Raw genomic sequence first — 24020 nt, 5'->3', positions numbered from 1 at the left:
ACATTAGAAAATAAAAATTCAGATCAAAATCTAATAAGAATAAGTCTTAGTATAATATAAAAGCAAATATGAAATTTCTTTCTTTTTGTTTTTATTATAATCTCATCTAATGAATATGATCTCTTTTTTCAAGGATTTTAGAATATTATCCCATGCTTTTATAAGGAAATATGAAATTAAATTTATATTTATTAACCAGATATATTTCCATTTAAATTAATGTAAATCTGGATGCTTATTGCTTCATGTGAGAAAATATATTAATTTGGTCCATTCAAAATGTAGTTAGGACGTCAGATTCAAATTGACAAGTTGGGGGTTTGAGACCAGGTAAGCGTGTAGGAAATAAATTAATTTTCAATTTATCTGCGTATGATCCTTACATCACCACTGCTTTACACAATTCTTTTGGAGATGTCAAAATTTATAATGGATGAAGATTTTGGTTAATTTTATTTATTCAGTAGCAAAATATTATATCATTTGTGTTATTATCAATTTATCATATTCGTAATTTCATATATCACTACATAGTATAAAACAAAGTCGCTTTCTATGTCCCTATGTCCCTTTGTATGCTTAAATCTTTAAAACTACGCAACGGATTTGTATGCGGTTTTTTTTAATAGATAGAGTGATTCAAGAGGAAGGTTTTAGTATATAATTAATTGGGTTTTAGACAAAGCGGGCGAAGCCGCGGGCGGTAAGCTAGTATAATAATATATAAATATGTTTTTGAGGGAACATATTGATGAAGTCAAGCACTACTTCGACTACTAAAAAATCTTTCTCATAGAACTTGTAACATCATATTGTATTAAAAGGTAAAAATAAAACAATAATCAATATGGCATAAAGATTTTATATCACAAACTTATAATTATGGTTCTGGACTGTTCCAAGTAGGGCCGCGGTCATATGGATGTTTGTGCAGATGTCTCCGATGCGGCGGCCGAGTGGCTGCGCTCTCTGTCGTTGTCTTTGGTTTGGGTTTTTCCGCGGAACTGTTGAGAATCTCCTGGTCCTCGTCCATAAAGTTGTCCATGTTCTCGTCGAAGTAACTCGCGTCCTGTTCGTCGTCGCCCCAGTCGTCGTTTTCTTCGGAATCCTTTTCACTTCTGTGGTTTATAAAGATAATAGGTTTAGTTTTTTTAGGGATTTTTCGCAAAATTTATTCATTTTTCTAAATAAATTAATCTAACTCATCATAAGTTGTAGTAACTAACTTCAGTTTATGAAAATGCAGACATGTTAGTTGTTAATTTATTTTCCAACTATTTTGCCATTATTTATTTAATTTTGAATTTGAATTAAATTTGAACACAGAAATGAATCAAGCTCTGAAAAAAAAAATTTGGGACAATAGTTTTAAAGCCATTAGCCATCATATTGGTATTTTATTATATCCGAGCCGAATTGCAGTACCATTCATTTGGAACATAATTTTTCAACATAGTTGTAATATTCACATACTTTATTCCTTGAAGCTTTTGGAACAATCGGTCTGCCGCGGCGGTGACGTCAGACGCGGGAGCCTGCTCCTCCGTGTTGTCTGTCATTCGCGCCTCCAACCGCTGCAGCGCTGCATCAGCGCGATTGGTTAGACCTATGAACTTTTCTGTAAGCTGCTGCAGCTCTTTTTCGTTGAAGGTTGTCTGCGATGCGTTTCGGAATACGCTCTCCAATCGCTTACATGTTGCGTCCGTCTAAAAAGGATACGTTTGAAATAATCAGTTAAAAAAATAGTTTAATTAATTAAATTAATGAAAAATAAACTATTAGATATAGCAATTATTATATTAATTATACTTGAATACGTATTTCGCATCACCTGTACAGGACGATTGTTGAGTAATTTCATAACTTTGTTGTCGTGATTACGCATCGTGGTTTGGATATTTTGTAACTCGTGAAATGTTGATGCAGTCCTGAAAAGGTCGTAATTAATGATAATAAATAACTTGTTATCATACAATACATGATAATATAAAAAGGTCGGTGATTGATATACATACTTATTTATTAAGGAATCTATAAGTTTATCTAAAACGTCGGCGACGTGGGTGGGATCGTCTAGTTGAACCCGCTGGCAGGAGTCAACAAATCTCTTTTGTGCGTTCAGTACTTCTTGCATCTAAAAACAAAAAGTAAATACCATTGTTCATTAATTATAAGAAATAACTCATTGTTCCGATAGGTTTTTAATAAATGATGGTAATTTAATTACATATATGTAGCCTTTAATATGAATCGAATAAATTTGCAACAAAAATTTATTCTGCCGCTGATCCCGACTCCCTCATCTCATCCTACGAATTACGAAATGTTCAAAAACCTAACTTGGTAATTTGTTCAAAGCAGGCATCTCGAATTTATTTACATGATTCGAACATTTTGACCTGAGTATTTATTGTATTCACTCTATTTCTATTATAACGTAACTATTCATTTAGTCCTTTACCAATCTAATTATTCGATCTAGTTTCAAAGCAAATACCTCATGTTTTACCTACGATATTTGTGAAATTAAAGCGTTTTGACTTTAGTATCTGCCCATTACTTATTCTAAATTTATTCATTCTGATATAAAATGTTCAAGTCGCTCGACTGAGCAATTCTATTGCTTTCGTAATACAGCTTGCCGTGCCTCTGGCCTTCGTAGCTTTAAGCTCGAGCAAGTAGCTGTCTTATTTTAAATTCTCTATTATGGATTCATAGTCCTACATGTTTATGTTCAATGTAAAATGTTGCAAGCGTCATGCTGTTGTTGTTTAGTTTATTGAGTAATCGTTTATTTACTTGCAAGGCTTGATCCGAAGGTACTATTTAACTCGTGGAATAGTTAGACATTATAGCAACGCATTAATTGTAATTGTAAACACGCAAAGTAGATTTTGAAATGGGATAATTATAGTGTACAAATACTTTAGGACTAGTAAACATGAAGATTTTAATTAAAAACGTTTAATGCGATTACTGCCCATTATAATGGTAAAAAAATTGTGTATTATAGGGCAAGGCCAAGGACTTAAAAACTTCTCACTGCTTATCTTACCTTCAAGTCGATTTTAAATGTATTATCATTAAGTCTCCTTGTGAATGCTGCTTCTAAATCTGCGGAGTTTAGTCGCGCGTCTCTTTGTCGCCGCGCGAGGGCTCGTAGACCATCAGCTAACTCCCGCCTGGTCACGTTCACAAGGGCCATGCCATCTCGCATTAGGGACTCTAACAGGAGGCTTCGACGCCACGTGTCAGCGTATGCACCGCTCACCTGTAAATATGAATAATTATGATATAGCTAGTGGTTTTCGCATTACACACGATCCCTATGTAAAGTTTGTACTTCCTCCGCAAAATGATCTATGGAACTCGGTTAGAAGCACTTACTAATCTTCCCAGGTCGAATTTTGAACACTGAAGGATACTATTTTATTTAAAGTAATAAGTGTATTTGATTTGAAAACAATTACCTTTTCTAAATAGTGCGTATGCGAGCTGATCTGGTTGGTAATATTTTGTGCAATTTCAGCAATTTTTGTTTGACTGCGCTCTATTTTTTCGCTGCTTTCCTTTATTGAGGCCTGAAAAAAAAATTTTACCTTTTATAATATTCACCTTTTTTATCATAACAGATAAATTTATTTGTCAGAAAGCTTACCTGCACACTTGTTTGTAACATGTGGAGTCTGTGTTCTAACCGTTCTGCCGCTAATTGTGCTCTTTCTAGCCTTAACGATAGCGTGGTTTCCATGCGATCTGAAAGCATTATTGCTTATTATTCACTCACTATACTAAATAACGTCATAAATATTTAAACAGATAGTTAATTTCATATACTCGCTTCCATCCAGTAATTGATTAATTGATGGCCCTATTCGTTCAATTGCGAATGACATACGGGAACAATATTGCGAAAGTTGTCATAACCTACGGATAGACACTAAAATAGGATATGACACAATAAGATTATCGTGACTCATCGTTGCATTGAGAAATATGTTAGTTTCAGCACAAATGTGCGATTTGGGTCAGGACATCAAAAAGTGTCTATAGTTGTTTACATTTGCGCGGTCATACGTTTGTACATGCCAATAAGTCAGAGCTAAGGCTTGTGATGTTAGAACTTTGAAGCCTGTCGTTGCAATTTATGTGAGGTTGTTGTATACTTTATGTATTTGCGCTCACCCAGTTTGTCTTGTATTACGTCGAGTCGCCTCGCTTGTTTTACTTGCACTGCGCTTATGGTGTCCAACATACGTAACCGTTCGTCGATGTTTGCTAATATACTAGTAAGTTCCTGTAATAAACAAGCAAACATTTTACTCATCGCATACCGAAAGATATGATAACGATAGCGAAGTGTGTGATATTTAGAAGCATACTTTTAGAAAAGTAATGAATATTACTCAACTCAAGAACATGTCTTCATAAAATTTTTGGCCCTTAAATACCTGGATACGGGTAAAATCTAAAGACATCTCAAATGATACAGGATAATTAAAATTACCAAATGTATTACGTCGGACATCCATGAAATGCGAAATAGAAAGAAAGAAAGAAAATACGTTAATACCTTAGGAGTGTAAGCAGCGAGCGCGTACGCACGCAACGAGTGCGGCTCGGCCGGCGAGGAGCGCGCCAGGCAGAGGCACGCGAGCGCCGTGACGGCCGCACTTAACATCGCCCCGTCTGTAACACAATATATTATTTATTTAACATACTACATATACGAAAATACGTTGTTGTTGAATTGGAGATTGTCGCTTAAAACGAATTAAATTACCATTTCCTTTGAAAATAAATAAAAGAATTTTAGTCCGGGATACATCGCCCATTTTTGCAAGTGATTACTATCAAGCTAATTTTTCGTGAGTAGCTTTATTTTGATGAGATGCCCAATAATTTCATGTACGAAACTCTCGATTGTGGTAGCTTACAGAGGTAACAAGGATAAAAATTTTTGATTTGACGGTTCTCAAATATTTATTACGCAATTTGTAGGACAATACGTCTGTTGAATTAAATAAGTATTAAATAAGTGAAAATAAAAAAATCAGCTGGTTAGTAATCATTTATGATGACTTCGTTATCGATACACATTGGAAAGGGGGACTCTTTGATCAAACCATAGATTTTGTAGGACAAATATTTTTTCGAATAATTTAGATAATTATCTTGAGATTGAACAAAAAAAACATTCAGTTAGTAATTAATATTTGAGAACCATCAAATCAAAATATTTTATCCTTGTTTCCTCTGGTAGCTACCACAATCGAGAGTTTCGTACATGAAATTATTGGGCATCTCATCAAAATAAAGCTACTTACGAAAAATTAGCTTGATAGTAATCACTTGCAAAAATGGGCGATGTATCCCGGACTATTTCGTCAGCGAGATCATAATTCATCAACGTCAGAAAAATATTCCGCAAAAAACATATAATGGACACTCATGAAGGATGATGAATGGACGTAAAACAAAACCCCGATAAATTAATTCGAAGCGAAAAATGCCTTCCCGTTGGCCTACGTAATTGAAATTTGTTTACACGTCACTTTTAAGACTGTCCATTCATACGGCAGGGAAATTTAAAGCTCCATTCATTCCTGTCTCTGCATTGTATCTTAACATTATTCCTGTTTATAGTAGCTCATTATCCTTTGTTAATTCGCTCTTGCTTATTGAATACGTTTGAAGAACAAAGGTTAAAGCCGTACCTAAACAATATGCTCTAATGATCTTAGATTTGTTTTAAGTTGTAATAAGAATGGTAGATATAAATGTTAAATACGTTGCAGAATCGCTGTATTTCTGAAAATGTAAACGTGTTTTGCCTCAACAAACGAGATAACTGTTATAATTAGTTACCATTGGTTACAAGAGCTGTCTATTAGTAGTGAAAATACTGATTGCATTAAACGCAAAGTGTTCCTAGCCTCTCCTTCAGGTGAATGTACAGACCGGAAGAAATTGTCATGAGTCGTGACTAATGTTATAGCGGCAGTACACATGGGGCCAAGGCGTTGGGCCAACGTGTTGGGAAAAAATGAAGGATATCAAGATTCCTGTTCACACATTGGCGTACTGATCATTCTGCATTGGCGCTTCAAAGATGGACGTAGTCCGTAGAAGTTCTTGCAGCCGCGGCAATTTATTTATATACAGTGCGTTTAATTATTACGTACATGTGCATCAATAACAATGAGTGTACTCTGCCGTCTGCGATGATAGCATTTTCCAATCTCTATTGTCCTTTTTATATATCTGTACTAGCGGTCCGCCTCGGCTTCGCCCGTGGTACATAATTACGTTTTCTCTACATAAGAACCATCCTCGTACTTCAAGGAATATAATAAAAAAAGAATTATCGAAATCGGTTCAGCCGTTCTCGAGTTATGCGCTTACCAACACATTTTGCGGTTCATTTTTATATATCTGTATATAAATAAAACATGTTTAGATTTTTTCAAATGTTTAAAATGTGTGCATTTTACATTTAATTTAATTTTAACTACCTATAAAACGAAACTTTAAAGATTAGATTTTAGATATTATTATATCAAATGATAATATTATTTATGTAATAAAGCACAATTTGATCAAAATCATGCTCATTGTATATTGTTATTTAATTTTTAAGAACAAGTAACATTTTAATACTATTTTACTCATTTTATAAATATATTCATTTTATTATCGCATTGTATGAAAGTGAGATAAGAAAAACATCTAGAATAAGTAATATAATAAATAGAAAATAGAACATCTAATTTATTGAGTCATATGGTTTTATTTTTGTGTAGTTCATGCCGTGGATTCCAAATTATTCCTTCATGTCGATACAATTCTACGAATTGTAAAACCTCGGCGCCGCCATCGCTATCGGAACATGGTTAAACGTAAATTTCATTGACGCGCAACGATACTGTCTCCGCTGACGAGTAACAACAAACTGAACAAGACACCAACGTGTGAACGCTGTTTGCGGAGCACGCCAAGATCCTTTGATGTGTGCACAAAAAACCGACAACATTCGGTTGGCCTGCCAATATTGGCGCCAACTAGGCTAATGAAGCCAACATACCGCCAAGTAGCTCTCTACACGTTGGCCCAACCCGTTGGCCCAACACGTTGGGCCCATGTGTACTGCCACCATTAGGCGAATCATTCTCAACGCGTGCAGATTTGCATTGTTTATTGCTACAACAGGTGTGCTATCTCGTCCTTATTTAAATCAATTTGTTAGCTTAGTTTCTTCTTCAGTTCCAAGACCGAAAGGCGTGTGGGCTTTGATAAATAATTCGCGTGAATTGAACATGTTTTATGAATCTTTCATCATTGGCAAGTAAACACACTTATATTTATTGCAATACACATTGGCCATTATCCAACGAGGTCTGGCGTTTCCAGCTTTCATACAAATATATTGTTCCGTAACCATTCTGAAGATACAGGTTACTTTAAAGTAGAACCCCGATCGGAAAGTTTCATAGCTTAAAGAAAAGGAATTAATGACGTTGACATTGGACTTGATTAATCACTGTTTATAGTCCGCCCTTTCAATCAAACAGATCTAGCACATCCGTGTTCCCTACAGCCTATTCAGAATATACTCTATTCCAAATAAAGATGTCTCCTAATGTGGTGGAACTACCATAAAGATCCGGACTGTCACAGTGCGCCCACATGCGACCGGGGTCAACCTTTCGTCAGTTTAACTTGGTCTCATGTGGTTACATAATCCGTCTTCCATTATACGTCAGTCACGGTCCCTGATTGGATCGTTTTGTACCAGTATCTATTTATGTCTAGTTATTATTCCCAACTTGTATCGGGTGCCTGTCATCGAATAATGTTCAACACAAGTTCGATTATGCTTCATTTTATTCAGAAGAGTTCATTTATGGGTTGCTCAAATATTTAATTGTTTAGATTACTTGTACTAAGGCTGTGTTGGTTGTGAGTAGTCACGTATTTCGACGCGTTACTTGTAGAGGTCTGATTCGTCACGCAGCGACCCTATCAAAGTACTTATTAGCTCCCATGTATTAATTCTATTAAATTTTTATTTCAAAAGGAATCAAAAGCTAATTACATAGTAGATATACATTCAGTTGTTTATTTAATGTTCTCGTAATATGTTTCTATGTGTTTGAATGTTTAATTCCTCCTATATATTTCATGTTCTAGTTTTTGCTGTTATAGGTTCCTTAATTAAAAGCTTGAATCCAATTTTGTAATAAATTTCTAAAGGTTTTAATAACTTTTTCATTTCATGTCTATTAATTAAAAACGTTAAAAGGTTCTTTGAAATATAACGACTCCAATGAAGAGAAAGAAATATCAAATCTCGTAGGCTTATTTGAAACCTTAATTTGAAACCTTTGTTTCTGGAAAATTCCTAATCTTTCCTTTACGTATGTTATGTATTTTAAAATAAAAAAATGCGAATGTTTCGTGTTTAAAATAAGATGAAGCATTGTGTTGGATGTTACAAAGTCTACTAAGTGATTTACGGAGGCATCGTACTCGGGAAGCTCTTCAAACAATAGATTATTAAACGTCGAACCAGTAATTAGGTTCGATGAAAACAAATGCGTTTAAACGCCCCGCGTGCTTACAACTTGTTAAATATCAATTATTGATTGATAAATAATAATTTCCAATGTCTAATATGTACCTATGTACTTTTAAATATAAATTACCTCCTATATTTGTTATGCTTGTAATTTCACAACATTAACTGTTCATAAATGAGTAGTTTTTCATTTTGACCATGCGACTTATATCCATTAATGAAAGGGAAAGGAATGCAGAAATTGGGAGTGCAATAACCTTGCCCTTAGCAAAAGTTGCGACACAGGTTTTCTTTCAACTGATCCTTTTGGAAACAATTCAAACGAACACGGGTCAACAAATGGCTAAAAACTTTTTATAGCAGCATGTGCATTTCTAGAACAACATAAGAAAGCTATTCATTGATATGTTTATAAACTAAGTTATTAAATATCTGTCATTTATTCCTAATACCAATATGTAAAACAGTAATTTAATTATATCTAGTCTCTAACATATAGAATAAATTTTAGAACGTTTGTCAAAGTGCAGTAGGACTGGAGTGTAGCCAAAACGCCTAGGGCATATTTCCAGGTGTTAGACTTTTCCTTTTTCTGGAACGATCGCATGCAATAAGACTTCATTAACCCCAAAATGTCTACATCACATTTCGAATTTCCTTTTCCTTATGTTAAGTCCGATTTGTTTCACGGGTTATCTTAATTATTGTAGCTTCTTCCATCAAGAATAAAATCCCTTTGTTTTCCCACAAGACACGTTTATCTTAGTGAAATATTTTGGGACCAGAATTTTAAAACAAAACAACTAGAACAGGACTTATTTTCAAATCCTAAATAGAGATATTGTGTTTGTTTTCTCAAGTCGTTGGCCTTTACATCTTTCTCAGCCCTATTGTACAGATCGGCTTCCTAGTGAGATCACGTTTATTTCTAAGCTTCCTTCTGTCGTAGTTACCGTCTGGTCCTTTGTCTAAAATACCCATTTGTTCCCACAATTTAATGCAATTCATTTTAAGGATCGCCTGCCCTGATATGGACTGAAATTAATCGGATTTTTTTCCTGCTGAGTCATGCGGCTTCCGTTTTATAATTAAAATGTAGGAACGGTACATGTCCAAACATCTTTTTCTTTGACGTCGAAGTATATTTTTATCATTCGTCGTATTAAATTTATTTCTATTGCATTCCTAATTTATTTTCTATAATATGACGTAAGCTTATGACGTTATTGTTATTATATGTTACAATGCAAACAAACCTAGGCGTGTTGTGGGACCAACCCAACTCAGCTCTAAATTATGAAGGTCACAGATTTCAATAAAGATTTATATCTGACTACCACATATCATTCGTTTAGTCCTTAAACTTCAACATACACTTGCTTCAGGCCGTACGCGAATGAGGTCAGTGAAACAGTTTGTGGTCTATTAGACATGTAAATATACTTTTAAGTGGAACGACATAGTAAAATACAGATATTGCATATGTGCCTAAAACCAACAGATTATAGATTATCGACGATGAAATATAGTGTACGAAGTGGTTCTTTGATTTTATAGAGAGAATGAGCTACATATTCTATTTTTTGCCTTCTATATACTTAGAAATGATAAAATGCTGTTACCACACATATAAAATATAAATGCTGCCTAGCACATTTTGAATAATATATGTTATAAGCTTACTAATTGATGAGATGTTTGATATTACAAATTAATATTTCCTTTTTAAAGAACATAAGCAATATTGTGCTTACAAATCCTAAGAAGAAACCTTACTTCATTCTAAAATAGATTGTTTAATTCGTGCGTGGATTCTAATACAGACTTTGTTGTTGTGTAGTTGTTTTTATTGTTTTTAATTTATAAATTTTTCAATTCAATACTAAGTATTTTAAAATAATGTGAAAATAAAATCTGCCGATACTCGTATAAATGTGATTAGATCATGAATACAAATCACAGGAGCTTACCTGCACCGCCCCGTTCGTGGAATGTCGTCGGGTAGCTGATTATAAATTTTCGCTATGTGTGCAATTTACGTGACTCACCGCTCGGAATATTTACATCTCGTGGACCTCCGTGAAAAGGATGTAATATTATCTATTCGTTGCCCATCACAATACTTCTCGTTGGACAAATTAAATGCAGTATAAGAAATCGTTATAGCCCCTTATTAATAAAACTTTCAAAGCCCGCGGCTGCAGCCTGTCATCGAGCTCTGGCTCCTGACGATGGGTTTGGGGCGTAATAGCACCCACATTACCAAAACAAGAACATATTCTAAATATATCTTGCCCAAAATTTGTGCCTGTTTACTCGTGCAATAGCGACCATAACATACGTTGATATAAATTAAGATAGCTGGAATTCTCCTAGATCTTGTTATCTTCTTGCCTGAGGTCGTGTCACTGGTCGCCCTATTGTTATTTTAGATTTTAAACTTTGAGCTTGCGTTAGCTTCTTAGATTGAACTTTTAATTTATAAATTGATATGCATTATAAATTAGGATGAGAAGTTTAATTTGATTTAATTACTCAGTGGAGTTTAGTTAAAACAGTTCTGTTCAGACAGTACTTAATCTAAATGTTTATTGGAGTACCATAGGCAAGTATTTACTACTAGTTAAATAATATGATAATCATGAATTAAACGCAAATTTTTATTTTATATATGTATTTCTGTACATAATGTACATGAAAGTGGGTTAAATGAGCGCTGTAGACTGCGCGGCGGCACGAACCGGCCGAGGATTGGCCGGTAACACCAGAATCATGACCTCTTACTATTTTAGCACTTACTATAATTCACTGCGACCAATACTTCGGTTGATTACTAATAACTAATAAACGCACCGCTTATCTAGGTCACACAGAATATAAATCGTGTCTAATCATAATAACGCTGACTTACGGCCTTAAGTTTTAGCAGCTCAGCCCAGCTTAAAATATTTATGAAGTATTATCATAAAATGCATGGAAGCCGCCATAAAATGTGTTACATTAAAAAAAAGGTTCGTTGTAATCAGCATTTCTTCTTGTGTTTAAGCCGACAGTTACAGCATGTCAATAAAACAATTCTAGATTATTAAAGGACAGAGGCTTTTAAGTTTTTGTCATACTTTACGATTTTGATGACACATGATGGTGATAAGTCAGTAATGCGGTTACGTGATTCATAATCCAAACGTGAAATTTTTACTTTGTTTTCTATATATTTTATAGGTGATTTGTCCTTACCAAATCGTTGTTTAAACTTGGTCGGTATTTATTAAGCGCCTTTTCAGCAATGAAATTTATTGGCAAAGACTGATTACAAATTAAAAGTGGTTATGCCACATGAAAGAAAAAGAAAGAGCGCCTCTATTCTTATGAGTAACTATTCCTAAGATTTTTTAAATCACAATTTCTTTTTTACAGCTTATGTTATAAAGGGAACAAATGTTTAACTCAATTATCCCATTCATTACCTGTTCCGTAACATCCAATTGATCGTGTTAGAAAGTGGTCCATGGAAGCTTTAATAGAGTTCTAATATAACTAAACAGTTTTATCTCGCTAGAGGCACAATAATTACAGGCTAAATTATACAGCATTACTATTATGTTATTCACTTTGGTTGACTACTTAATAACTCGACGCGGAAAGATGAATCGCTTTTTAATTCTATCACTTTTTAGGGGAAGCATTGGTTTTGAATCTTATCAGAAATAATTTATTTATAATGGATATTAATTATTTGAACTCGTTGATTTGAACAATGATTTTGTTATTGTCAGGATTAAAAAAAAAGTTCTTTCGAAGCACGAGTTACGAGATAGATCGCTTGCAGCTTTTTAATTATTTTTTTTATGAAGTGTGTGGGTGGTGTGCTCCATATTATATAATTTTGAAAAATGTTTTGAGGATTTTTCACGGCGTATATTTCACATCACGCCACTTACTTTCTCGAGTGCGTACGAAGCGTTGTGACAAAGTGGTGATAAATAAATGCGTAGAAAGCTCGGTTATCATTAACAAACAGTTGAATTGCAGCCAGCGTTTAGTCGTACACATGCAATTGTGTAATCACAGTACGGCATATATAAGCCGCTCTAATCTTGGGCTTAGTGTTCCTGCTGAGAACATTTGCAAATAGCGTATCTCTTAACTACCGAGTATCATAAGATTTGCTAAATTATTCAATTTTGAAAGCATTTTTTTTAAGTTTAATAATTAGTGTCTAATAATGCACTGTGACCTTTTTGTGTTTGAAAAAAATTGTTGAAGTAAATTTTACAGTGAAAGTAGAACGTCTCCATAAGATTGCTTGAATAGGGAGATGAATAAAGTTAGACGTTTCTAGAGCATGGTCAATGGATATCTATAGACTGTACTCTATAGGATACATTAATTATGCTGAATCAGATTAAAACATTTACAATCGACGTACTTGCCATATCCAATATATCACGTATCAAATTTTATATTAGGAACACCTGTTTTATCGAAAAATATGTAAATTGCAAATCTTTATAGAAACATACCAACAATATTGTCGTAAATACTATTGGACATTATTTATGTTGAGATCAATAATATTTCGCCTTGAAGATTCTTGTTTAACAGGTATTTAACTGCGAATACGCGTATAACATTGACGTGCTCTTGATTTTATTGATTTATCAAAATACGGTCGTGATCTCACTGTTTACTTTATTACTAACAAAAATGTAAGCTGAGAAAGGAGTCTGAATCATATACTTTACTCACGGAGGCTCGTGGAAGCCGTGTCAAAGAGGTCACCTCGAGCCAGGTTCAACGGCTGGAATTATGGTGTCGTTAATGTCCTGTGTTCGTAAAATGCCTCTTAAACATATTCCTAATAAGATAATACCAAAGTTTACAATGGCCTCAAAAACGTTTAAATACTTGGGAGCGGTACATGACTAGCTTTCTTTGCTTTTTGAATGCATTGTTCGTATATTTAATTCCATTCAACGAACATGCATTCTTTCGAGAATCACGAGGCTTAAAATTTTAACAACGTATTAATGGGTCGTGGTTTGTTTAATTTGTTTTACATTTTTAATGCGCATGTAGTGCTGATTTACCGCTGTATGGGAATTCATAGAAATCGTACGTACCTCGATAAAGTATACATAATAATATAACGAATGCTCGCAAACCGGCTCCGTGGCGACATTATCTTAATTTCAACATTTGCATGATGATGACTATGTCTGGTCACTACAATTCTTGGCGATCCTTCTCGTTTAAATCGATATATCTTACTAATCTTCGTATTTACTTTAGAGTTAAAAAAAAACAAATCAGCAAATAAATAAATGTTATCTCAATGATTTATGTTGTATCCTAAAACGTATATATGGAGATGTAAGTGAAAATGAGGTTTTATGATCTGTTAAATTTTGCCGTTGAATATTTTAATAATATTAGCACAGTCCATTATTGACTTCTTAATTTAGGCATAGCTCTTTTAACCAAATAATGGTGTAACTGTAATATTGACGGATAAATTTAACTGTAATATAATTTTCCTATAATGTACAGTTAAGCCACACGATGTTTAATATATTTTATGTAAACAGAAAGGAAATCTTTTATGAATGTTGTTAGCGATCGATGGCTTGTCAAGGATTTTGTTAATATATTCATATTTTAACCGTACTATGCCTTGGTCGTGTGATTAATTTGAATAAATAATCTCATATTATACATAGCATTACTTACTACTTCTGGTAAGGTTCATATCAGTTGATGAAATATGAGTTCTAGTACTTTCTCTTGCTTCACAATTGATACAGAGTATAGTATATGGAGGTTAAGATAACAATGTTGCATTTTTACACAAATATTGGGTATAGTTACTAAGTATATCATCAAAATACTCTGCACAATATTAAAATATTTTTTTATATTGTGTTGAAAAAATTTAATTCGATGATAAAATAACAAACGTTCTTCTGTGCTTTCTATGACCAAAAACCTAAAGACAATTTACCTAAGTATTTTTAATAAGGATATTTCTTCTTCGTACACGTTTAAAATACTCTATTTTTTCATTATATTAATAAGGATAGGATGCGTTTATCTTTTTTGAATAAGGGCAAAAATTATATGTATATCGCAATGATTGACACGATTTTAATTGTGTATTAAATTATCAATTATTTCATTAAGTTATGTATTTCTTTTAATATTATCCATTTGAGAATGTACAGATTCAACATATTTAATAGAATATTGAAATTATTGCTGTATTTAATGGCTGCTGTTATGTATAATTAAATGGCAAGAGCGGCTCATCTATGCTTCAAGTTGTTTGAATAAATCTCACAGCTTGTATTTGTCAATCGTACATCCACAGTGATTACACCACGCCATTCAATATATCTATCTTAATTAAAATAAACCGCTTAATGTTTGTGGGGACGTAATAGCACAGCAATAAATCTATATAGGATTTTGTGTCACACATTAAGTACCCTATTTAATTGAAAATTTTATATCATAAAAGCCATTAAATATCTTTAAAAAATTCTGAAAATATAAATTTTGTTCTTGGATGTTTTATCAACATCTATTATAAATTTTCTTTTCTTTGATACCTTAAGGTTCCCTTGACAAGATTGCCCTACAGTGATAAGGTGGTCTAGTTGCGCGTTATACTACTATATTTATCTTATGTACTCTATGCATCTCTGTATCTATAGAATTATTATTTTTTCATCATACAGATATCTCTACGGAACCCTAATAACAATTTATTTTTATTACACTAGATACGTGTTCTCGCTTCCTAGCAAACATCGTAGAGATATCAGTAACATTTCGAGATATATGCGTTTAATAAAATACGATTCGTATACGGTATTTGTTTTTATGCAGTTATGTGGAAATAATATTTGAGTTTCGGAAGACGTGTCGGGAGCGGTGTTTGTGAGGGGCAAATACAACGCACTTGACACGCGGGAGCCACCAGGGACCACTTGTTGCATGTTTGTCTACCTTGATATGCATACCACCCAAATTAATAACAACCCCCCGAGAATGTTCCAATTGTCTACACTAATTATGTTTTGTTACGTGGTACAAATAGCTTGTTTTTTGTAGGTTTACGTAATTGTTCCGTAGCACGAAATGGCTTGATAAAAAATAGTGTGAGTTGCTTGATTTAACAGTAATGTTCAAACCTTATAACTATGTATATGGAATTTGTATGTTCATTGTTTTTATTTCTATATGAATCTATTCAAATCGTGATGTAATAGCAGCTCAAGATAGGTTCTTCTTCATTCTCTATTTTCCGAGTGCGCAAGTCATTTGTAGTTATTCGCAGTAAGACATGTTGAATATTCCGTGCGAGAACAGTACTCGACTGTGTGCCATTACGGCTAAGCATTTGATATGGAACTTAGATCGTTTATGGGAAGTGAGGCTTGTTCCCGGGCCAGCTTCGAGATGTAATTGATTACGGCCGCTTGCCCACAGGCTGCGGAGATTAATTCCGAGAACAATGTGTACGATTCGAATTGAAATTGCGTATTGCAATTGAAACGGGAAAATATTTGAATTGGTTGCGATGTCAACACGCGAAAGATGTCGTGTGAATACTAAATTACTCAATCGACTTTCAAGGGCACCGCTGCAGTTTCGTTTTCTTCGAAAGCTCTATTGGTTCTTCTAATGACATAATTTTATGAGTGTTGAGAATTTGTTCATACGCAGTAAAATTTATTGCAGATGATGTTGGTAATTTAAACTATGATGGAATCACAGGAAAACGTACGTTAGGAAAGTGTTAAGTTTGTAATCAGAAGTAGTATAACTGTAATAAGAAGTAATAAAATTATAATATAATATAGGTTGGAAATCTGTGAGTCAGAAATCGACACAAAGACACACAATCAATTCTTTGTCATTTTTTGCAACGTGGAACTGGTCAAATTTCCAAGAACAGGTTTCGCGGGGATGAGGATGAAATCACGAGCAGCGGAAGTGTAATTATACGAATCCCTTCATTATAATATCAATTAGCGTTAAATGGAGACAAAGCAAAATAGTCTTTACAGTATAGTAATGTGAGTAAATGAATATTGGCCATCAGGCTATCCACCTTCTCCCACGCTTCAGCGCTATTATGAAGCTGCGAAACGAGGTAGCCCTGTGGTAGCTATTTACGATTTATTAACCCGTAATCGCTGTACTTGGCAATTCCCGCTATAATTCTATCCGTAAATCTTGCTGTTTCTATTAAAATATATTATGTTTCAATGCGGATGAATCTAAACTCCTTAAAGTGTCGCTTTCGTTTTATATTGCATTAAAGTTTTTATGTGTAAAATACATAGTTATATCGCTATAAAATTGTATGAGCGTGATAAAGATCTCGGCTGGGTACATAAATAAATATGAACACGTATATTATGGAGCATAAACGAAGATCTGATTAAGATGCATTTCCTTTCTACGTTTAAATGTCGTATCTACAGTATATAGCAAACTGATGATTACGATATCTGCTCGGAGACGCTTCAGTAGTTAAAGTTTGCAAACCGGTCAATATTATGATTTATGTTCTTACTTCGCATTTGTATGCTTTGTGCACTACATTAATTTATTCATTTAAAAGCTGACGGGTTATATTTTAACTTTATTTATGACATGGCATTATAAAAGCCTATAACCAGGTTTTTCATAATTTAGGTTTCTATTAAAAATAATGACTTGTTTTGCAATGTACGCTTTAAACTTATTTTAGAATAAATGTATTGAGACATTTTTTTATATAATTATTGAATGTTTAATTTAATGCTTTCACTTAATATACTAGTTTTCATAGAAACATTAAATAATCAGGTAGAAAATTAAGTTTTAATTCTACTTACTATATATGTATACATACCTGTATAAACTAATTATGTACTGAAAATTATAGATTTATCTTGATAAAATGTAAGAACCATACAACATTTTTTAATTTGCTGAAAAAATCCTGACGAATGCCTGGAAGAGATCACTCTTTAGTGATAAGGCCGCCCTCTATGCTAGTCTAGGTATAAGTTGTAGTTTTAAGTAATTTATATTATTAAATAGCATAGTAAAGTGTCAAAAATAAAAATAAATAAATGAAATCTAACTATGTTAACATAGCTCTACAGTAGAGCTCAACCAAATCTATTTATTTTGATAGCAATAGTAATTTATACTTGTATCTATAATATAAAAATGAATCGCAGAATGTGTTGGTAAGCGCATAACTCGAGAACGGGTGGACCGATTTCGATAATTCTTTTTTTATTATATTCCTTGAAGTACCAGGATGGTTCTTATGTAGAGAAAACATAAATATGTACCACGGGCGAAGCCGGGGCGGACCGCTAGTTTAAAATAAAAACATTCGTTATCGAAGATTTTACTTTAATGCAGATTGTAATAATTAAAACACTCTTGAAGCATTTAATTCTAATCTACATTGACATTAACAGCTCTAATTACAGATTCAAAAGTGCATTACATGATGCTATTATTAAAACCATAAAACGAACGTTTAACACTGTATGATAATAATGTGTACCTATAAATATATTATAGTGGCGCCATTTTTCCTCCTATTAACATATAAATGAGTCATTATAATCTATTATTCTAATTAAATAACTATACGTCAGAATTATTTTAACAAGTCTCCTAATAGTATGCGTTTAATAGTATTTATTTAATTAGGTAGGAAATATATTAAAATCGATAATAATTTAAGCTGTATAGAAATTTATGATACACCTAATCGAGTCTTTATTGTGCGCGCGTTTGCGTAAATATTTTAAAGAGGTTGCTAAGGACATCGCGTTATCAAAACGTGCGGTCTTCTGATAAGGTGATTATAATGAAATCTTACCAACCTAGGGTTCGTTAGCGGGCTGCATACACGGAGTGTCCCTGGGGCTACTATGCGGTCACTGTCACAAACACACACAACAATACGATTCACAATATTGCGATCGCGAACATCGCGCGTGGAGTCGCGGCTTGCGTAGGGTCGCGCGACAGGTGCGGCCGTCGCAGCATCCACGACGAGTGTGCTTGTCGCGCCGAGCCGGCTGACCACGCCCCGTGCGTACGCGCACCTCCCCGCCGCACACTGAAGCCTTCCTCAATAACATTTTCAGTGGTTTCCCATGTCTGTTTTATGAGCTTTCACTTGTTAACTGTCGTGGAAAGCAGTGAAATTCGAGAATATGAGGTGTTTTACGGTTTGAGCACTAAATACTAAATTAAAATCTATTTGTCCTCGTATCCGGCTAGTTAGCCGTAGGTAGGTACACTTATCTTTATCGCAACCATGTATGGTAATTAATAGATCAATAACGTCGACGGCATCCATTGATATTGTTAATTACTGAACTCGCCAGAACACAAGCACAAGTAGCGATCATAAAGCGAGACTGTCACGCTGAAATTGAATGTGACCAGCGTGAGAAAGCCGCCCATAAATCGGCCCGTCCTAAATGATTCCCTTGATTAGATGCTAATTGAGAAAATATGAAATCTCTGTGCACGGTTCGGTGAAACGATGTCGTATAGGTGGTACTCGTGCACTCGAGTATTAATTTTGACTCTCGTCACGCTTGCGTCATGACCCCTGTAGTAACTTATAAGTATTCAAATGACCATCGATCATCTCAATCAATATTAGTTCTGTTGCTGCTTTCAGTTACATAAAACTTTCTCTGTTAGATTGGAAGCGCGTAAGACTCGAGATTTCGCGATCATCAAAAGTCAAAGTAAATTTCCCAGCGCACCTGCGCGGATGATTTACGCCCGCTGCGTTCTTGCGCGTAATTAGCGACAAACTGGGGGGCATTCGAAGAATTTTTCATTTTCTATAATAAATCACTTTTTATTACATACGGGATAAATTATGGGTGTATCGAATTATTTTAGCATGAATTAACTTATATAAGTTGTGTGATAAATCGAAGGGAACGGACAATTAATTTCATCGAGATTATCGACGTTTATTATCGGATTACAATCTTGTTAGGAATAGGGTTAAGTTCGTTAAGAGTGTGCTAGAAAATTCCAATTACATAAGATATGATTTTGAATGTATATAAAGGCAGTTAGTTATCTTTGCCAGCGGAGATTTTCGTCATTGTTTGTTGTTTGCGCTGATGAAAACTGATAAAGCGTTGTTATGTTACAAAGGTTACAATTTTTTAAAGATAGTCTCGTGTTATTTATTAGTTTATAATTTGCATATGTTAATACAATTTGTATTACGCTACTATTAAGATATTAATTATGGAATCAGAATCGATCTTTTAACATCCGTAAATAATAAATTTATTATAATTTGGTACATTGTGAGGGCAACAGAGCACATTGAAAAATACGAGAAATACATTCAAAAGCACCTTAATAATTAATTAAAATCTAAAGAAGTTGCGGGTAAAAGCTAATAAGAAATATTTCAAATAATTGACGAGGCGTTAGATAGAATGTGCTAGACCCAAACTCTGACGGAAACATCGTATGTTTACTCTCGGATTGTTTGAATTCTTTATTTGTTTTATTCTCCGTGTTCATCATATTCTTTCATGTTTAAATTTATGTTTCCCTCAAAAAATTATAATAAGGTTAAAAGCTTCCTGCTGAAAGCTGCCCATTGAAGTATTTGACCGCAGAATTCGGGCAGGCTGGCTGCATAGCAATTAGCAAATTACAATTTTCGATGACCGCGACGCGTGTATTGCCAAGCAGCGGGACAACTGGTTTTGTGGGTTTTGGTCGGGACCCGGCCACTGGCCACCAGTCAATGGCTTTGCTCTTTCCCGCAAAAATTAACTTTGCATCTGTCTGCTCATTATAACCCGAGGTCATTCCATACTTGTAAGTACACTGTCAACACTCCACATTTACTATCGAATTAACGACGCCCTAATGAATATTTATAAATTAATATTATCAACAAAATGCTTCATTAATTCTTTAATGATATGCTGTAGACAGTAGAATAAAAACGACAAGTCGGACGTTATTTTAATCGGTAAACGTTTAAAGTTATAATTTATGTGTTGCTTTATCTTTTGCAGAGGTATTTAACGATTTTATGTATTTTTTAAATACTAGTTACCTTTCTGACTGCCTTTTGTGGCTTAATATATATGAGTTAGAATATAAAAATGTGTTTTCTAAACATTAAGCTCTCGTATAATAATTAATTAATAATTATATACCTACTATAATCTCTACCTGTGATCTCTACTATAATCGATAAGAATGCAAAATAAGTATGTAAGGTATTATGTATTTATTTAAAAAAGGTTATAAAATGTAATAAAATGAGCGACAACAATAGGCCCCATTTATGTAACCGAAAATTGTTTTATTTCAATTTTAGCATTCGATGTATGTCAAAAGCACGCGTGCGTAACATTAAGCCAATTAAAAGTTTAGGGGACTGGATATTGGCTGCTGCGAATAAGCCATAATCCAGTATGATATACGGCCTGTCTGGAGCTATTTGACGAAGAATGTCTGGCCCGTGTGAATGACCAATCTACGATAAATCAATTTAACTAAACGATCCTAGCTTTACAACTATGCTAAACTATAAAGATCAATTTTCGTTTATAATTGGGTGCTTAGAGGCGTATAGTCGTATGTTGGATGACCGACTTTAAGACTGCTGTTGGAACAAAACATATGTTAGAATATAATGTTATACGTTCGAATTTTTAGATGTCGATTAGTCTTCAATATACCTAATTTAAACATGCTATTTAAAATGAGATGCACTTTTCCTTTACATCTGAAACGAAACAAGCATATTTCAATCGATCGAAAGCTTTTCCCCAGGCGCTTTACGTTCCACTGCCGCGGCCGCGGCCGCACCGTGTTGTTTACACTGGAATAAGATGTTAGATTCCACTAAAAGTAATCATGCCATATTGTATAATGTGTATGACTCATCTGAAATATGTAAAGGCTTTATTTGTTACAGCAGACTCTTTACGCGAACAATAAGCATTTAAAGTAATTTAGCGCAAATATTTTATCGAATTGCAGCAAATTGAAAGCGCTCGTTAGAGGGCCATTTGTATCAATAGACGCCAGATTAGCGATCGTATCTGTAGCGGTATCGCGAGATTTCTCGTCATTTGAAATTTTGCTTTATATCGTATTCAACGAGCTATTCTAATTGCACAAAATTACGTCACTCGCAGGATAAAATGTTTTGCTAGAGCCTGGCCTTGCCCATTTATCTTGAGAAACTACATATTATCTATGAATAAATATCAACGGCGTTCTTTTATTGTCGTCCTACACTTATCTCTATTATGCATTCTAATTACGTTTAGCGCACAAACAAATTACTAAAACATGCATTTAAACATCATAGTCAAGTGGTTGGTACAATAAATCAGTATTTGTAGTGTAATTGTCGAGGTTGTAAATAAGTTGTGTACGTTATAATTATTTATAGGTTAGTCCCTCAGGTTACTCAAAGGTAATAATTATAACGTACACGTCTGACTTGTCATTTTTTTAAATAATGTCTTTCGCATATAAATTTTATTGGAAATTTTTGGCGACGCGATGTTATACCTGCAATACGCGCGATTCGTGGCAAAAAAATTCGTGGCAAAGTATCTATCAATACTAATTTAAACGCGATATGTTTAAACACGAAAGCTTGTAAGTTCGTGGTATATTTTGCAAGTTTACATTAGGTTATTTGAAATGTAACCCACTTCTCACTTTATATTCGCCGTCTGTTAGTATATCATGTTTTTATGGCTGCTATAAACTGAGATGTTTCCCGATTGATATTGCACTTCAATGTAATGAATATGCATACAGCTTCGTGCCTCAGAGTTAGGATTATAAATATACCGTTTTTAACAAACTCGTATAATTATTTTGATAGATTGAAAACATTGAATTTGTTGTAAGTTTATGTGTTACGAAATTGTCGGTGTTCTTAACGTTGGTCAAAAAGATGTTTATCTAGACGGTTTTGAACTTGGGTATTTAACGCGTTAATTAATTCCGTACTGCCATATGCGTGTACTATATCATTATTTTGTAAATAGTATAAAAACTATATTAATACACATTTATATCAAATTACAGCAAAAAAATAATATTTGTCCGTTTTATTAACGCATAGGTGCGTTCCTAAAGTTAACGACAAAAGAAAGGTGATGATGTGATTTAATTATCTTTAGCTTGACTGCAGTTTAATTAAGTTCTCTCAGTAATAGCCACCATATGCTAGAAACTACATTTATTATCAATTTTTGTGATATTGCGCGAATCAACAGGAAAGTATAAATTATAGTTTAAAGCTTGTCTATTAACATGTGTCACGACATGATCGATGCTTTTCGATAATGTTATTATAGCGAAATTACAATATCGACATGTCTCGAGATATGACAAAATTATACGTTGCAAGACAACTACTACATCTTATTATTATGATTTACATTTTTTACCTCCAATAGTAAGTATTTTTACAATGATAAACATAAGGTATCGTAGAATTTAGGAGAACTGTCTTTATATTTTGTTGTATTTTTCTCTATGTGCATTGGTTTACATGGTATGCATTGGCAATTGATTCTGACGGAAAAGCTATCTATGTTATAATAGATGTTCAGTTTTTGATGTCTGTGAAAACCTTGATGTTACCACTCTCAATTTGAAACGTTAAAAATTACTTAAAATTCCTGAGAAGTCTAGAAAAATGTAAGATTTCTAATTGGTCCGTCTCCGACGCCGCAATTACGCTCTCTTTAATTACATCTATAATGCCATTTACAAATCCATTGAGCTTTTTATGACTTGCAAGTTTCATTACACATCGTCGGGATTTATAGGAAGAGTGCATTCTTTAGCTACATGGTTCGTTTAGTATTCTAAGAAGTAATCTAATTTGACACGATATTTATTGCCGGCAATTACGTGTTATGCACTCGTTGCTCGGTGACAGTTACATTAATATTCAACATGTATGCAACGATCCTTTCGTATCCTATTATGCTAGGGGTAATGCCATAATGTCGCCAATTCCTGGGGCTGGTAAAGACGGTGACAGGGTAATTAGTAATTTGAATTTCGGTTCAATAGTGACAGAAATTTGATTTGAGATAATTTGTGCAACAAAGTCGGTGAGATTTTCCTTTGCTCATTTAAAAATGGTTTAATAAATCGTCTATTTGACCCGCATCAATCTGCTGTTAGACCGCATCTGGTTCCGCTATTAAAGTTCTTTGTTGTCATGTCTGCGGTTTGCGGTGAGGCCTAGAACTTCACTATATACGAGCTTTTGCCCCCCGATGATTGTAGGCTATGAAACACTATCCGTATACGTGTTACGTGCTTTGAATAGAATGGAACTGTGTTGTTGGTAATGATTGAACTCTCTCAATAA

At 34.0% G+C, this 24020-nt stretch overlaps 2 protein-coding genes across 3 annotated transcripts in view; one reads left to right on the top strand and one right to left on the bottom strand.

The window, feature by feature from the left end:
- LOC149904757 (uncharacterized) overlaps positions 1–24020 on the top strand; it is a 41757-nt gene that overhangs the window by 1060 nt on the left and 16677 nt on the right. The gene's annotated exons all lie outside the window — the stretch shown is intronic.
- Positions 847–18686, bottom strand: LOC149904758 (uncharacterized). The gene is made up of 10 exons (XM_090107425.1): positions 18481–18686; positions 4574–4689; positions 4186–4297; positions 3659–3756; positions 3471–3581; positions 3056–3271; positions 2016–2134; positions 1832–1928; positions 1474–1706; positions 847–1118 (listed from the first exon to the last, which is right to left on the bottom strand). The coding sequence occupies exons 2-10, from the start codon at positions 4679–4681 to the stop codon at positions 881–883; spliced, it is 1332 nt and encodes a 443-aa protein (XP_089963551.1). The 5' UTR covers positions 4682–4689; positions 18481–18686; the 3' UTR covers positions 847–880.

The sequence above is a fragment of the Colias eurytheme genome, chromosome 11 (genome assembly GCF_061535395.1).
Source record: "Colias eurytheme isolate Ceu_HAF_F1 chromosome 11, ilColEury1 Martin Lab GWU primary, whole genome shotgun sequence".
NCBI lineage: Eukaryota > Metazoa > Arthropoda > Insecta > Lepidoptera > Pieridae > Colias > Colias eurytheme.
Note: the sequence above shows the minus strand (reverse complement) of the source record. Positions and strands in the feature narration are given on the sequence as shown.